The 18,261-nt window shown below is 38.9% G+C and overlaps 2 protein-coding genes across 2 annotated transcripts; one reads left to right on the top strand and one right to left on the bottom strand.

The window, feature by feature from the left end:
• Nucleotides 1-453: 453 nt before the first annotated feature.
• On the bottom strand, nt 454-8,903 carry RB195_012867 (uncharacterized protein; the record flags this gene model as incomplete). Its single annotated transcript, XM_064202439.1, has 12 exons — nt 454-579; nt 1,211-1,321; nt 1,408-1,548; nt 2,460-2,537; nt 2,918-3,061; nt 3,153-3,311; nt 4,177-4,325; nt 5,149-5,202; nt 7,216-7,297; nt 7,356-7,440; nt 7,886-7,935; nt 8,823-8,903. 12 exons carry the CDS (start codon nt 8,901-8,903, stop codon nt 454-456), a joined length of 1,260 nt encoding a protein of 419 aa, XP_064058320.1.
• Nucleotides 8,904-11,616: 2,713 nt separating this feature from the next.
• On the top strand, nt 11,617-17,109 carry RB195_012866 (uncharacterized protein; the record flags this gene model as incomplete). The annotated part of the gene is made up of 15 exons (XM_064202438.1): nt 11,617-11,727; nt 11,802-11,930; nt 12,037-12,136; nt 12,885-12,960; nt 13,800-13,911; nt 14,004-14,060; nt 14,123-14,242; nt 14,338-14,504; nt 14,602-14,764; nt 14,868-15,025; nt 15,243-15,406; nt 15,465-15,635; nt 16,377-16,468; nt 16,565-16,690; nt 16,957-17,109. 15 exons carry the CDS (start codon nt 11,617-11,619, stop codon nt 17,107-17,109), a joined length of 1,899 nt encoding a protein of 632 aa, XP_064058319.1.
• Nucleotides 17,110-18,261: the final 1,152 nt, after the last annotated feature.

The following is an 18,261-nucleotide window of genomic DNA, read 5'->3' as shown; positions in this document are numbered from 1 at the left end:
TTGTTCCGTATGTATGTTTTCGTTGTCAAAGACTAATGATCTAAACTAGAGTGTTACGGTCAGTTATCATTTTAAATATCCATGTTTTGTTAAGGAATTGTACGCAGAGCAGAAGCATCAAGGCAATTAGTGCGATTAGTGCATTGAAAATGATTTTCTATAAAACTTGTTAATTTGCCAACTTTCTGTATTAATCTAGAAAATTCTGGAAAAATTAATTTAATAAAAATTGAATCAGCATAAAAATCAAAATGATATCTTATGGAGAAAAAAGTTCTCTTTCAAATAACTTATCACAGAATGTTAAACTCCTTTACCTATGCATTGACCTAATACAATAGAGTAGCTGTGACGATATATTAAAAGTTTATATATTCATGCTTTATAAATAATATATACGACACTTCAGCTGATGTGGTTTAGCTAATTCTGAGCATAGAATCAAAGTTAAAGCTATTTTTCTCCAAATACAAGATTCCCAGCCATTTTAACTGTATTCGCCGCCGTTGATTGTTTCTCAATCCAACCAGGTCGAAGAGAAAGAGCATGTTCTATGATAGTTTGGTATCGAGCATACGCCTGAAAGGGAATTTGTGAATTAAACCCTCTGGAGAAGTATAAATTATTGTTTCATTATGGTTATAATTTTATATTTTATAAAACCTATTATTTCATGATGTACATTGTTTACGGCAAACATGCTTCCAATCTATTTATCGGTTCTAGGGGGACTACGTTAATGTTCTCGAGGATGATATCTGATGTTGGCTAAAAATTATTCAAGGAAATTTTTCGGGGAAAAATAGTGTCCAGACGGCTAAGAATCCAATGTTCCAAGTACTTGACTAGACTGGAGTGCAAAAGGTTAAAAGCATCGCTTCATGAATCTGGGATGGTAGGGGTTTTAGGTGGGTTATGCCTATACGGGGTCGTGGATTGTGGGGAAGAGGGTGATTCCGTCCATTTCTTTCTACTTGCCGTAAAAAAGCGGCCCTGAAGATGCGGCGCGTGCAAACGGCTGGCGCGCTCCAATCGAACTCGTTGTAGAAAATAGCGCACCGGAATGGATGGGGTGATGCGTAAACCATGACAATAGGTACTCAACCTAGTACCTATACTGGATTACTCTACAAAAATTATGTGCTCTGCCTATTCATGTATCAACTTTTGAAAATTATTTCCTCACAATACAGCAAAGAAAGAAAAATACCTCAGCAAACTCATCGGCGATGCGGGCTGTAAGTATGAGTCGACATAATATTGCATGAGGTTCATCGTAATTTGAAATCGGCTCTCCGAGGACACTGTAGCATTCATGAGGCTTAAAATACAAATATTTCGAACGTATTTTCAGAATTTGGAGAATTTGGAAAATGTGTCCGTCAAAAAGAATACTTGAATACTCACCCAATCCTCATCACTAATAAGCAGACAACACAAGCGCATTATTACACCGGCTAAAAGAGTTGGTTTCAGGGTGGCCAGTTCCACTTGGCAACATGCCAGCTGAGAAGCGAACTTCGCAAATTTCCACTGCCAAGAATAGCGCTGTAATGCGTAATTCTAATCCTTTATTCGTGTAAATATATAGAGTTATGATTTAAGAGGATCTCTGAAAGAGTTTATGGAGTAGCAGCAATATTTAAAAAATTTGCAGAATTATAACTGGTGGACGATACTACTGGCCAATGTTCCATGTATCCAAGTAAGCGAACTCACAGTTCACAAGAGAATTAAGAAGGGAATTTGTATGCAAATTTTGAGGATATAGGTAATTTCAAAAAAAAATTGGTCAAGACTGTTGAAATATTGATAAGGAGAGAGTTCCATCGGTACCGTGTTCCCACTCAGAATACTTGACAGCCGAATTAAAAAAAAAAGTAAAAAAAAAATACGGCAATGCTTTTGAAAACAAGAATTATTTAATTTTACTTTGGATTATTTGTTTAGCTTACTTATTTACCTTTAGTTTGTTTGTTTATTTATTTGGATATGAGGACAATGAAAAGAGTATCCAACTCATTTCTTCATTTCTCACTCAAAAGTTTAATGCTCATAATTTCTCGTTTGTCAGAATTTTGCCACCTTTTCATCCACAATGTTTAGCCAGAGAAAGACTTTGAATGTTTTTTGTTTTATTATTTTATTTTTTTATTTTATTCACTTCTTAAGTCGACCAAATAGTTTGAAACAAGAACACAGAACTGTGTTCCAGAGAGCTATCAACTATAAACAAACAAATCCACTGAAAATACAAAGAGGGATCTCTGGGAATTTTTAGATGAAATAATTTAAAAAATACATGTAATTACAATTAGCTGACATACGACAAAATATCGTGTTCAGAATTAGTTCACATTTGTAACAAAACATGAATTGAGGAATATCAATAATCAATAATTTTATATCGAATCAATAATTGTTATCCTTATTCTGACGATGAGAAAAAGCAACGTTACCTCTACAAGTTTCTGTATAATACGCATGAAAAACAAGGCGCTGCAACGCAAAAAATGGAAATCCGTTGCTCGACAAATCTGGAACAATAACAATAAAAAATTACTAAATATTAAAAATTACTTAAATAGTATTGTAATACATATGGTGAATGGCTTATATCAACATTAGATGAAATAAAAGTTCTGAGCGTTTGGCACCCATATATCGAGCTTTTTCTTGAGATCAACTTTATGCAAATGGTTCCAAATGACTTTCTGGCTAATCTTCAGTTCCTGGACAATAGAATACGTGCTCAAATGGCAGTCCGACTTGACGATTTCCATGATTTTATGGACATTTTCGATGAAAAACGTCTAGCACAAACGTTCAGAACTTTTTAATTTACCTAATATTTCGACAAATAGAAAAAATCTCAGTAAGAATTTACTTAAAATACATAAAAATGTCGTGTTCTCACCTCCCTTTCCATTCTGTTCAATTTTCTCATATCAAAATCAATCAATGCATCAGTGCTCATCGAATATTGTGATTCGACTTTTGAGGCTAATCGTATAGCAGCAACCGAGAGATCCTCTAACTGATCACGACGAATCTTACGTTTCTAAGAATTGTTTTCGATCTGCGTCATTATTTCTCGATAACAGTAATTTAATTCGATTAAAAAACGAAAAGCATCATAATAAATCACCTACCGATACGGTTACACTAACAAAATATGCGGCAAGTGGTAAAACTTCGGTAGCAAAACGTTCACTATAGAAAACTTCGATTAGAAAAAGATTAGTGAGAGTGAATGTACGATATCCACCCAATGAACGCCAGTCTGATTCTGTGGTTGATGGATAGTTAGCCTGGAATTCATTTTACTAGATTCTCAGGATTAGAGGTAATCCGCTAAATGTTTCCCACAAATCTCACTCTTTTGCAGTATAATTTTTAGGAATTTTATGATTTTCAATTAATTTTATTTCATATAATTTTAATTTTTATATAATTTCATCTGCGATAGAGAAAAAAATGCAAAATCTTATAATTTTGTTTTCTTTTAACAGCAAAATGTGGACTGGCTTGCTACAATTTGCAAAATTACGCGATCGATAGATTGAAAGATGTAAGAAATTGATTATTGTATTGTGAGAAGAAATTTCACTCTTTTTGCGTTCTTTTTCAAAATTGTAGCAAAAAAAGTTCTTACTGCAATAAAATCCATTTTCTGGGACTTCAGAAAAGAATTTCACTTGGTAGACGCAGAGGAAGAGATAATTGAAAAATAAGTAAGTTTAGTAGGCACTGCATGATGCACCTGAAGGTTTACTATACCACAAAACTTTCTGAAGTTTTTCTTCCGACTTTTATCTATCTTTTATCTTAGACTTTTAGACTTTTATCTCTTTTTCATGTATTTCATTCCACTTTTATTACTCATTTGAATTATTTTCAGCATTTTCATTTCATGCAAATATTTGAAAATAATAAAAATAATAAAATAAAAATATTTGAATTATTTTCAGCATTTTTATTTCATGCTGAAAAAACGTCTGGTAAAAAAATGCAGAAGACAAATGTTACGAATAAAAATTGCTCAATTGTGGTTGCTCACTATTTGAGCAGGTTGAACTTGTAGAGAGAGTTTAGCGCTTTTACTTGTAAACAAAAATAGGACAAATCACTAAGATTGCACAAATATTAGCTCGTAGATGAATTCCAAGGATTCACCTGCATAGAAAAAGCATACTTCACGATGTCGATGAGGAAATCAGCATGATCAGACTCAAGATCAATCTCCCTGAACAGACCTATACGTTGATAATCTATCACATCGTCGCTATCCTTCTCCACTTCTGCATCGGATGGTAACGAATTTTCTGAACAAGTACAACTAGGGTCTGATACGGAGTTGAAAAAGAGCTAATGTTCCATTCACTGATGTTTCGCTCAAGGAGAACAATCAAACGCATCGCAAACTGCGGCAGCGACTATGGAAACGAAGGATGTACAACAAAGGCTGAGCGTAACAAGATCAAAACGTTGTTAAAGGCATCACCCCACGAATCTGAGGTGGTACGGGTTTCAGGCGGGTACTGCTTAAACGGGAACGAAGATTATGAGGAAGAGGGTGATTCCGTTCAGCTCTTTCTGTATCAGTGTAAACGGACGGCCCCGGAGCGCTGCTGGGCGAAATGGTTGCGCATTGGAACAGAAGCCGTCGTAAGAAACAGCGTTCACCTTCTTCCTCATAGTCCACGACCCCGTATAGGCATTGCCCGTCCCATTACCCTGAAACTCGTGCCACCCCAGATTCGTGGGGTGATGCCTTTAATCAGACCATGTTGTTTGGCTCACTTGGCCCCTTTCTCCACTATTAAATCCCAACAGCTAGTTGGGCAACTAGTTTCCACGCTCTGGACATACACTGAACTTAAGCTTTGACACAGTCATGGTCTCATCTCTGGATCAATTACTGACTGACAGATTTCCCTTGTCAGGTAGTCGGACATTTCTTATCAAATCGCTTAATAGCATGGACCACAAGAGCCGCTAACAAATTGGCCCCTTTCTCCACTATTAAATCCCAACAGCTAGTTGGGCAGCTAGTTTCCACGCTCTGGACATACACTGACAGATTACCTTTATGGGAATTAAACAGCTAAGAAGATATAAATAAAAAAAGAAAGAACATCACCTTACCTACAGGCTCAAGAATAACACCATTCTCAATTTCCGTAGCAGTTTTTCGTGCACCTACAAATTTAAAAAGAAATCTATTGTTGCGAGACGCTCACTGTGCCCTCAATCTAGGCAAGTGAAAAAAACTTAAATAACATCAGGTAGAAATTCGGAGATAGAACTTACAGTTTTGAAGAATGACTCAAAATATTAGACTGCCCCACAATTTTTCTCTGCCTCTTTTAGAAGTAAATAAAACTTTTTCAGAATTTATTAAGCAACCCTTTATTCTATCTAACACGAGTCAATGATTTTAAAACCTTTCATGCTACATGTTCAGAAGAGATAATCGTTCCAATGCAACTGAAGGAGAAGGGGTAAAAAGATCCTGGTAGTATCGTTAATGATGCACGTCCAAACGTCTCTAAGGATGCAAATTAAAGGCATCACCCCACAAATCTGAGTTGGTACGGATTTCAAGTGGAATATTCGTATACGGGATCGTAGATTATGGAGAGAAGGGTGATTCCGTCCATTTCCTAATTGCCGTAAAAAACGGTCCGAAGATGCGGCTTCGACCGTTTCGGCGCTCTATTTTCCACAACGAGTTCGATTGGAGCGCGCCGCATCTTCATGGCCATTTTTTTACGACAATTAGGAAGAAATGGACGGAATCACCCTCTCTACATAATCTACGACCCCGTATACGAATACTCCACCTAAAATCCGTACCACCTCAGATTCGTGGATGATGCCTTTAAGCAAACATTAAGCGGTCGGCAGGAATCAGATCTGCTTGAGTTTTGGGCCAGTCGAATCAGTCGATTTTTGCGTCCTCAAAAAAACTTCTCTAATGTTCCATTTTAAGGTTCCTCGTGATACGTGGTATGTTGCGTTCCTCCGCTGATGTGTGTGTGTCTTCTGCTCCGCCCACCACATGCGCAACTATGAAAGCGGAGCTTCTTGTAGTACGCGACTCATTTCGTCGTTGTCGTCGTACGAAGCGGGCACGGTGGAACGGATGCGAGCAAGACAATTTAAGGGCTCACCCTATGAGTCGGACGTGGTATGGTTTTCCGATGGACAAACTCTATACGGGGTCGCAGAATGAGGGGTCAGAGGTGGCTCCGCTCATCTCTCCCTAATCGTAGTATGAAAAAAACGACGTGAAAGACTCCCTTCTTCACGGTTTTATTTGCAACGCTCTACCTTTGAACACGCGCCGCATCCAGCTGCGCAGCGGTCAAAAATCAGTGAGTTCTTCTCGACTGCTTCTTCAAGCAAAACCTTTGAATAGGTTACTGAGGGGACCAGAACGTGTATATAGAAGAGTGTTTCGCGTTCCTCGTAAGAACTAAAGGCCATTCTCGCCGTTTTTTATGACGACTAGGGAGAGGTGAGCGGAACCACCCATGATTCCGCAATCTACAATTCCATCTCCAGCTTTTGTCGTGGATTCTCTCACCACGTCAGATTCGTGGCTGACTTTAAATGCAGCTCTCGAAATATACCATCTGCAAAAGGATGAAGTAAAGGCTGCCGCGAGTTGGAGGTAACTGGCGTCCCTGAGACTGCACAGCAGCGTGGAGGGCACGCTTCTTTGCTCAACCACTACCCATTCGTCTGGGGATTTGTGTTTGTTGTCCCATAGTAACTTCACAGTTCATAAATAGTTCCACTTTATATTCACGCATTAAACAAATAAGAATATTATTGGTGCCCGCCAAGGCGACGCCACGCGAGTACAGGTGATACTAGGGAATTGGATGGATACTGGGTAATAAACCATGGAGTGATTTGCACATGCTTCGGTCCAGCCGTCCGAATATTTCACACGTACAAGTTCATTCATACGAGGTCAGTTAAACGCTGAAACTCTGGAAAAGTACACCTCATGACCAATGGAAACCTTCTCATAGTTGTTAAGAAACCATAACGTTGCAAAAATTAAATTAGTTCATCTGGGCAGTTCCAAAGGAAATCAAATGATGCACATTGTACTGTTTTTTTAGCGAAGAATCCCCAGCAGAGCAAACGAGTAAAAAAAAGCTTCAATTGTGGCAAAGAATGTTCTCTAAAACAAACGACCTTCGATGGTAACAGTACGGTGGAACCCGAGCGTGGATAGAAATCGGTCAAAAATGCTGGAACCACTAGGGTGCTCGTTTTTCTGCAAAAACTGTTTCTCAACTGAAAGTAACCCAACTGGTTCTACTGGAGGACCGTACCTGCTGTATAGAAAGATTTTCGATTTCTGTTGATTGTAGAGTGTTCGATCGGCCACGGTTAGTAGTTCCTTTTTTTCGTTCTGGTCTGAACCATGGATTTTGCGTTAGAACTTGAATGGAATTGTAATGGCGCAATTTGTTGAATTTCTCATGACATATTGGTGTCTTAATCTAATGTCGTAGTTTGTGAGACCATGTTTGTTCACAAAAGTCAGCATAATGGTTATAGTAGTAGTAAAAATAGGAATTTTTCAAAAATGGTCCGAGAGAAACTGGCGTAGACGAGGAAAGAACGTTTTTATCTAGGAAGTGGAGGAAAGAACGTTTTTTTATCTAAGAACTGATATTAAGACGCAAAGGATTTGAAATGTAATTGTGTTAAGTAGAGAAAGCATAAGTGAAAGATCTGCTTAGTAGTGATTATTGGGAAAATTTGCGGTGCATTAGTACTAGGAAAGATCATGTACTTTTTATGTAAACTATCCAAATAAGTACAACTATGTCACAACAATACAATGTTAACCACTTACCGGAGCGATAATTTTTCGAGCTCTTCGGTCATTTCCCCAACCTTATCGTTCTGTAATTGAAACATTTGAAGCAACCATATGCAAAAGCAATCTTCACATTTCAATTTCTACTGTAGTTTCCGATGGTCCCACGCCAACCAACGCGATTCCAACCGCTTTCTTCACCGCGTCGCTTTGAGACTACTTACGGTACTTACAGAACTGAACGTATTTTATGTCGTTTTGACCGTACTATTATACATAATGAAGTTTGAAGTGGTAATTCGAGTAACGTAGGGTGCAATAGCAGAATCCTTCTTGTTTTGCATCCTAGCATCGTCTTAGCACCACCAAAGGGCTCCTTGACGGTCACGAATACACAGACGATGTTACCATATACATGCTAAGCAGTACGAAACTTCAAGATCCCGGTCAACTCTGTGTCGATTCAGGTCCAGCCAGATCACGCGTTTGCATTGATACTTGTGTGTAGGTCAGGGTGAATTGGCAACCAATCTAACTCGCACATGAGTCCTTTCGTCTGAGCTGTATGGTGAACGTCAGAACCTTCACTATAAGAGGGATATACAGCTGAGATACGGCAAAACCTCGACATTCAACTATTTGACAAAGTGTTTCCGATAAGCCTCTCCTGCAAAGTCTGACTGCACGATCGACCGTGGGGTCAAAACCGCTCGAGTGCCGACCATGACTTTCATTCCAGCGGAGTTGTTGAATTGGTACCAGACTGGTTTAAGAGGATAAAAACAATGAATTGATACATCAGCTAGCCCTCCTATGTTCATAAACTTCAAACGATCCTGAATTGAAATGAACACAATGACGCATCCCAAGCGACCTTGGAAACACCTTGCAGTTTATCCTTTACATCTTTAAGAGGCTCCATAGATTTAAAACAGGTATGCGGATTTTGCAAAAATGTGCTGTTTCAACTTGCCTGGATCGTAGAGCACCGTCGAATGTTAGCGTCATTCAGTGAATCAGATCGTTTTCGCAACTGAAGGCCTCGATGAGCCATTGCCTTCAAAAAAGATTGACAAAAACTGCATTCAAAGCGAAATTTGATGTGTGGATACTCATGAGGTCAAGGTACAATTAAAGTAGTAATTTACCTTATTAGTGTCGATTGTACCACAAGTACGACCAACACTTATAAGGAAAAACAAGAAGGGAATAATCTGCCCTTTATTCCAAAGTTATACTGTTCTACGGTATATTGATTTATATTTCATATCTGTAAAAGAAAACACTGCAGGCTGGCAGTGAATTTCTTCGTTGCGACGAATGTCCAGGACGTTTCGAAGAGGTAAATATCGAGTTAGTACTATAGATTACGAGTATGGACCTGGTTAGGTTCAATTCCCACAAATCGCCCCGACAAACGGTGCGGAAGACGACGTTTGTTCCTCCGATGTACGTGGAAACGCGCCACCTTTGCGCACCCCACATGCATCCACACGCAAACCGTCAAAAATCAATGAGGTCTCATCAGCGGCCTATTCCAGTAAAACCAATCAATAAGCTGCTGAGGGAACGGGAACCTGTGCAAGGGTGGCAGTTCTAACGTGCCTTGTAGGAATTTAAGCGGTTCCCACGCCGTTTTCCAGGATCACCAGAATTCAGCAGGGCAAAGGTTAAACTCATAGTCTATACCCAAACCCTATATTTGCGCTCAGAGACACAACCGTTGTCAGTTTCGTGGTACAATGCTTTTGATCTCGGACGTGGCTCTTTTCCAACTATCAAATAAAAATGAGCTTAAAATTTAAAGCGACTAGACAATAAAGAAGTACGTCGACGAGGTCGCAAGCAATTTTTGAGGCGGATTGTTTGAGAATTTCTGGGATATTCGACGGTTCGGTAAGAGCACAACGGAAAACTCGAAGTAAGGGCCAATTATTGATATGCACGATGGATGAGAGAAGTTGGTCACCATAATTCTATGAATTTTGAAAACGTGCAATCTTTTATATCGGCAAAAAAAAACAACAACAATAGAACTCAGGACTACACATTATTGCTAACCAACTCAAGTGGAGCCTAGAAATAATAGAAGGAATCAAAGTTTGAGTTAGGAGACATTAAAGTTATAAATAAGGAGAAATTTAAGCAAAAAGAATCAAATACTTCCATAGGCTATCGTAAGTTCACGTGGGAGAGATAGGATGAACACGTAACCTATTGACTACGCGTAGATCACATTTCTTACCAGATCTACCGGAGAAAATATCCTGATTAGCACTAGTATGGATTGTTCATGAAGCTGAGTATACCAAGAGTTTTATTTTTAGTAGCTGTAAGACTTATTGTTGGGAAATAATTGCTATTTATTATCATCAATATCTTCTAGCAGGGCGGTGTAGCGCAGTCGGTAAGAGGTTCGGCTGCTGCTAGAATCGGATGGATCAGAGGTTTCGAACCGCCCTAGCGCCAACCAAACCTTTCATCCCTCCTGCAGACATAAGTTGGTGTTAAACTTGTCTGGAAGTTCAAAAACAGTGACTTCATACATCTGCTGGCATCCGTAAGTCAATGAGTGAGCTTTACACGCGTTCGTAAACCTTAGACGAATTGAAGTGAACGCGGTGGCTGGTCCCAAGCGGATTGATTAGCGCCAGACACTTTATCCTTTTCACTAATATTTTCTACCAGTGGGCGTTTCATCGTTGGGGTTTCGTGTGAGCGAAATCCTTTAGTAGTGAGAAAAATGGACAAACACCCAATTAACTAACATTTTCCAAATCAATCTAGAGGTCCTAGTACCGAATTGGGCGAAATGGCCTGTAGCATAATAAGATAGAACTTGGAAAAATTGAAAATTTTGCTTCTATGCGCTTGTAAATGACAACACAACGAACTAAAAATGACCCGCATGCTCCCTCATCCCTATCTCCTCATAACTGCACGGAATTCTTATGATAATGATACATTTTCCTAGGAAATGACTGGGCGTGTACGGTATTTCCGCGGCTGTGTTTGGGACATATACACGTCGTTACGGATCACTTGCTCCAACCGGGGAAATCAGCACCGAGTAAACTATTTCGCCAGAAACAAAGAACGCACGCATTTTGAGGAATACCATTGCATCTTACCATACATTTTTCGTAACAAATGTGGTTGTTCTAGAGAAAAATCACAAAATATATCAAAATTCTATGATATTCGCCTTCGTTTGGCATGCTCCAACTCAAATGCCGTCTCGGATAGGGGCGCGGTCGGAGGATTTTTTTCGTTGACGTGCGTTGTTTCGAATGTAAATGACTTCCCTTTTTTCTTGTTGTTTGTCGCTTTTTTTCCTGGTGCAGCTCTTTTCTTAAATATATATGTGTAGTTTCATATTTAGTGGAGTTGTAGTTGGAGTGGAGGGGGGATTCAACTGCGTTCTTATTTCTGAGGGTTCTATCTTCTTTTTTTTTCTCTTAGTAACTTTAGCTTACATGTCATATGTCCACCAATACTAATACTTAAACCTTAGGACCTCGATTAGATTTAGATATCTTCTTCCAGAATACTAATACAGAATAATACAGAAATAAGAACGCAGTTGATTCCCCATCCCAACTTCACTTTACCTCGATTGGGTTGGACACTACTTCAACGTTTTCTGCCAGAGTTTCTACAGCTAATATCCGCAAATGATGGAAATAAATAGCTATTTCATGCATGTTCGCTGTGATTTTCTTTCAGTATATCTCTAATACCTAGTTTTCCCGCAGAAACACTTGGATATGGCCTCTTTTCGAAAGATAGTGCCGGTTTCGGCACTTACACGTGAAGGAGGCGATGATATAATGGAGAAGAAAACAAGAAATGAATATCGGAAGGAGAAGGACCTTGAGGTATGTTTTCAGATTGGCCTGATACTGTAAGACAATCTGTGAACACCTTAATAATAAGAACTTTTTCTCTTAAGGAGGAGCGGAAAGCAGGAACAGCACCCGCTATGGTTGATGTAACAACCGGACGAGATATCAACCCTCATATACCGCAGTTTATTTCTCAAAATCCTTGGTACGTACCTAGCGAAGGGCCTACATTGCAAGTATGTCATTTTTATTATCTGTAACATTTGTTATTTTTCTGTCTACATTTTTTTTTGATTAATTACCCTTAATTGTTCGTTCTAAAGGATTGAGTGTTTCTTGTAGCATCAACGTCCCCATGCTGAAAGACAGAAGGACATGGCCACCATTGATCAATGGTACAAAAAAGGTACAACGGGAAAGGCAGCAACGAAATTTCGGAAGGGTTAGTAGCATAATTTTAATGCAATTTTGAATAGTTCGTGTAGTCTGATATCAAGATTTGATTTTCCCAAAAGAGAGGAGAGAGAAAAGGGGGATGGGAGAGAAGGCAGAAGAATTGAGCTCGCTAGTAGCACGTGTCTTGTGAAAAAGAAAAAAACAAAACAAAACAAGTGATCCACAAGGTGACAGTAGAACCGCAAGGGTTCGATGCCCATTGTAATAGGATTTCAGCGAAATGAGAAAAAAGGCCGAAAGGGCTATTGACTCGCTATTAAATAGTTTGCAACAATTTACACACGTGAATTTCACAACTTGTAATAGCCAAAAATTCTCGGTTTGAATGGATGTTGTTACAATTAGAGGACCGTTGATAATTTCGTGCGAAAAGGTCTCCGAGAAATACCTTTGAGTTTGTTTCGTTGAAGAACACATTTTGCATATTTTTTTGGATCTTTCCTACCAGATTTTGGTGGATTGTGTCATTTTGACGTAATTATCACCTGCACACTTGAGTCAAAACGTCTGAACTGAAGCCTGGTGCATTTTGTGTGTGCGGAGTCAGCGTGATACGGAGGATCTAACGGTTGTGATCGGTATGAGGTGCATAGCTTTTACAGCATGCTTCGGAGTAGTTCTGATCAGACTAAATACTAGAATTCACTATAAGGTGTCGCTGGAAAACAGCTTTACATCGCCGCTTTTCTAAGGAAAGTATTTTATTATTATTTTCTATCTGATTCGAATTGCAGGCGCTTGCGAGAACTGCGGTGCGCTTGGGCACAACAAGCGTGATTGTTTCGAACGTCCTCGAAAACTTGGTGCAAAGTGAGTTTTCAGAACTGTATTCATTTTATAGTGTGTATTTAATTACCAGCCAAGAAAAATGGATAAAAAAGTTTATGGTCGATTCTTTGTGCTCGGGGTATTGTGTCATCAAAACAATTTTAACAGTCAAAGTCAACACTCAGAACTAAGGTCCATGCTATTTTTGAAAATATTGTAAGGGCGATTTTTTTTTGTTGTACACCTCCCGTCTGTGAATGGTGGATTGCGGCGCAAATCAAAATTGATTGTGGTCATAGGTACGATAGGGAGGAGACAGACGCTCTTCAGGTGAAGGGGGTCTAGCTCATGGGGTGAGGCTCAAGTGATGAGGGTCCCTTCGCCAATCGTTCGAAAGTGAAGAGGTCCTTTTCCCAATCGTCCAAAAATGAAGGGGGTTCTTTTGCCAACCGTCCAAAGGTGAGGAGGTTCTTCTCCGAGCGTCCAAAAGTGAAGGAGTTCGGAGCACCGGGTCCGACTATCGCATCTATGATTGTGGTGTTCGTGTTTTCGGGATGAATGCCTTATTATCTTTCTGTATACGTTTCCTATCGGATCTAGATATGATTCATTGAAAAAGAAAAATATATCCATGGTCATTCCTGCCATTAACTACACTTTATCAGTATTTTCTATATGCTTACTGTTGGAAATGATGGAAAACGTGTAGAGGAAACAAAGAGTGTTTCCCATTTTTCATCTCTTCATTGGCCTCAGAAACCATTGTTACTTGAGCTTCTTTTCTGAAATACGCTCATCAGATCTAAACAACTCTATCTTCCTTTTTTTAATCTTCAGAGCCTGTAATTACCGCTATGCGTTGCATGATACTCTAATTTAAGTCGCACCGGAGAAGATATTGCGCCCGATGATCATGTCCAGCCCAATCTTTTGCTGGGTTTTGATGCGAAGAGAGATCGATGGAACGGGTTCGATCCGAGCACTCATGATCAGGTACTTTGCACTCTACATACATACATCACCCACATTCCTACATCGTGGGTTATTCGAAATTGTTTTTGATTCTAAATCAAACTTACTTCCAGGTAATTAAAGAGTTCGAACATTTGGAAGAGACAAGAAAAGCGATTCGAGCAGAACAGGTAAAGAGAAGTTAATATTTTCATTCTTTTCACGGTGCTGATTAGATATCGGTATTTCTAAGATTCGAGCTGGAATTCTTGATCCTGAGAAGGAAGGTGCTGAAGCAGATGACGACAAATATGCAGAAGATGCGGATATGGCTGGAGTCTCCGTAGACATGGATTCACGAACAAGAATCACTGTAAATTTTCAAGAAATTTCATTCTTTTTCGTTCATGCAGTACGACGTCATCCAAATTTAACATCTGCCTTGTTTTTATTTCTACTGTGTTTTAGGTCCGAAATCTGAGAATCCGTGAAGATACGGCAAAGTATCTTTTCAACCTTGCTGAAAATTCGCCCTATTACGATCCAAAGTCTCGGTCTATGCGTGAGAATCCGTTTGCCAACGTCCAAGGAAAAGAGAAAGAAGCAGCTCGATTTGCTGGTGAAAATTTCATAAGGTAATAATATGCAAAGGTGTTTTTTTTGTGGTCCTACATGCGTCTTTTATTCTATTGGCGTAGTCCATGGTGTTATCTCCCAGTTTTGGTACTTTAGGTATACTGGTGAAGTCGTAGAGGCTAATGAAGCGCAGGTGTTTGCTTGGCAAGCACGATGCAAGGGTATTGACGTGCATGCTTTGGCTGAACCAACTAAGCTTGAAGCTTTAAAGAAAGAGTTTAATAAGGAGAAATCTACTACTGACAACGAACAGCGCAAGGTTAGTCGTTCAAGTCTTGTCTCGCAGCATTTTTTCTTCCATCGTTTCATTTTACTTCATATCTATCTTCGGTATCTACGTTACTGACTTTCTTTGTTTTCAGACGTTGTTATCGAAATATGGAGGTGCTGAATACCTGGAATCAACACCAAAAGAATTACTATTTGCACAGACTGAGCAGTACGTGGAGTATAGCAGAAAAGGAAAAGTGTTGAAAGGATCTGAACGCGCCGTTGTAAGAAGTCGTTATGAGGAGGACGTGTAGGTTGTTCATCTGACTTTTATTTAAAATTAATAGCTTCTTCATGATTTCTAAAACCAATGATTCTTATGAATTCCTGACTTTCTTCCATTAATGCTTCCCAGTTATCTTGCCTTTACGTTTGGAATTAAAAACATAGTATTTTCTACTTTAACTATTCGGTGCTTCGATTTCTTTGGATATTTTACTTTTCAAATAATTGTTGTTTTCTTCCAGATACCCTATGAACCACACAAGCGTATTTGGATCCTATTGGAAGGATGGCAAATGGGGCTATAGATGTTGTCACTCCTTTGTGAAAAATTCATATTGTCTAAAGGGTGAAGGTTCAGAAGCCAAAGAAAAAGTCGGTGACGTAGTGGCGACAAAGATAGATGAGGGTAATGATTCTTAGGTCGCTGAGAAAAAGAGTGGGACTTATAGAGTTTTGTTTTCTAGCCTCCGAAAAATCGGAAGTGGCCACTGATGTTACTTCGACAAGTAAGGACAAGAAGAACGACTCAGATAACGCAAGTACACCGTCAAGCTCGGACAGTTCTTCTTCGGAATCTTCAAGCGAATCTGAGGACTCGGAAAAAGAACGGGAAATGGAAAGAGAAAGAGAACGAAGTCAGTATTTTCCTAGTTTCCTTAGCCTTTTTTGGACCGGATCAAGGAGAATCGGTAGTCTTTTGTTGAGAAATCGGGGTTTAATTTTTTTCATGACTCTCATACTCAGTATAATCACACGGGATGTTTGTTTCTACGCATATCGTCCAGCATCTAAATACTGCTAATCAATCTTTTTTTTAGTGTTGAAGGGAAACTAAACTTTTGAGTTTTCAGCATATTGTAACTTTCATTTTTGATTAATTGTTTGGATTCATCGATAGATTGCAATGGTTGTGAAAACAATTTATAGTGATATGTCATCATGTTAAATTTCAATTTTTGAGGTGAGACTTTTTTCGAAATGAGTTTCGAATTGTTCCAATATCATACTGAATATTTGTATAGAATTTGAGTGAGTCTTTCTTGGAGATATCTTTTTCCTTGATGTAGCAAAATCGTTTTTCTCATATAACTTATTTTTAACGAAAGATTCACTTAGCTCAGAATATATGAAGAGTTCAGTGCTATTTTCTTTTGTGTATTACAACTATTTTTTGAAGGGTTGTTTTGAAAACCAGCTGGTCCAAGTTGGTCTAAACCTTGTAAACTTCCCCATACAAGTTGATATTGAGTGCTGACACTTATGTAACTGATATTGAGTGGATACTACTCATTCTCCATCCTTGTCAATTGTTCGGTCAAGAGCATGGGCTAGACTGTTCTGGTCTAACGTCCCGTCTGCTTCATCTATTTTTATAGGGAAGCGGGAAGCTAAACGACGAGAAAAGAAGCGAGAAAAACGGAAGAGAAGAAAGCAAAAAGCCAGTGAAAGACCGAAAAAGACAAAGAAAGTGAGCGCTGGCTTCTGTTGGTCCCACTTCTTGGACAACATTGTCGATTGCACGTTTTTTTTTGTTGGCTGTACGAGTTTGGGCATTTCTTTTCAGGGAACGTCTGATTCCGATTCTGAGTCGAGTTCTGAAAGCGAAGGAGAAAACGACAAAGATGACTTAAAGGTTGCAGTGGAGAAGATGGAAAAAGATAGGTTAGAAGGGCGTCGGACATATCTGGAGGTACGTCAGCTTTCGTGATACAATTAAAGTTGTGCTTGTTGTGGTGTTCACTCAGATAAACATACTTTTTTGTCTAATTCGTATACCGTTGGTAGCTACAAGAGTCATAGTTGGAACAGCTACCAGCCACCTTTTTGACATATATATTCCTCATAATTTTTCAAGTTAATGTAAAATATCGTTTCTTTATGCATAGAAAAGAACATTATTGAGTTCATTTTCTATTTTCTGGATACTTTCATCAGGATTAATGAGAATTCTTAAAGGGAGATCGCAAACGGAAGTACAACACCACGTATGAAGACAAACCTTTGACTGAAAAAGAACAGGAAGCTTATAGACTTACCGCGATACACTCAGCTGATCCTATGGCTTCATATATGCAGGAGAAGTTTGAAAAGAAGGCTCGGAAATGTTAATTGTCAGAATGTTTCTAATTTTATTGTCTATTTGTATATAAATTTTAGTTCTATGTTGACATACACTTCATCAAACAATGCAACTGGTGTATTTAGATCTTTTATCTTTTGTCTCATTAGCGTTTGAATGCATTGCTGTTGACGTTGACGTTCCTGTGTCAGTACAAGAAACGGATCTGCTTTCCGATGGAGCAGCGTGTACGAGTCTGATTGCTCTCTTCTGGTTTTTTTTTTGCTTGTATTAAATACGATCAAACATTTGAGTATCCGGTCGAAAACTAGTCAATTGTTTTGAAAAAGTTCCTCCGTAGGCACTCCGCGGAAATCAAGCGCATAGGTCAAGTGCCTAGAGAGAAAATGGAATGTGACACTGTGTACACAAAAATATCGGGAAATATAACTAAAGCAGGCAAATAAATACAATAATTTCGGTTGGTAAAAAGGCAAAGGAAGGGTATGATTCGGACTTCTAAGTAAACTGTCATTCATGATCTAGTTGGATCTACAGAGAAACTTCAGATACCTCAGAGCAGTGCAAGTTCTTGAGTAAACGTTTGTAAACAGTAAGTAAACAAGTCAGTAAACAAGTTTCAGAAGTACATGATATCTACTCTCATTAGTCACAAATCGACCTCCTGCGCGGCGGAATTATAGGTACAACTTTGCTAGTTCAGGAAGCGAGTACATTGGTTCACTCCTCTCAATTGTTGAGCTGAGTTGGAAACACTAACATTTTATGGCTGCTAAAAGAAGAAATAGTATGCAAGTACTACTCCTGATAAAGTATGTAAGCATGTCAAATTCCTGCGAATAGATGTAAAGAATTGAAATGTCTCATTCGAACTTAAAGACGAATCAGGAGAAAATCAATGTAAATACTAGAAAAAAAATTACTACAAAACAACGAACTGAATACTGAAATACAACGATACAATAAATACAACGAAATTGACGACAAGGTCTTTAAGAAGATCTCTTCAGGAAAAAAGCAAGATTAAAGATGCATATCACAGAGCATGAGCACGCTCGATTCCTATAAATCGTCATGAAAAATCGTCGTCGGGAACGTTCCTGTGGATCGAATTTTCTTACGAGACACTTTACAACCCAAGTTGTGTAAGTGCCGCATCTACGAGCGAGCGGAGGAATTCA

Source organism: Necator americanus, chromosome V (assembly GCF_031761385.1).
Source record: "Necator americanus strain Aroian chromosome V, whole genome shotgun sequence".
Lineage (NCBI taxonomy): Eukaryota > Metazoa > Nematoda > Chromadorea > Rhabditida > Ancylostomatidae > Necator > Necator americanus.
This window is presented reverse-complemented; position numbering and strand designations above follow the sequence as displayed.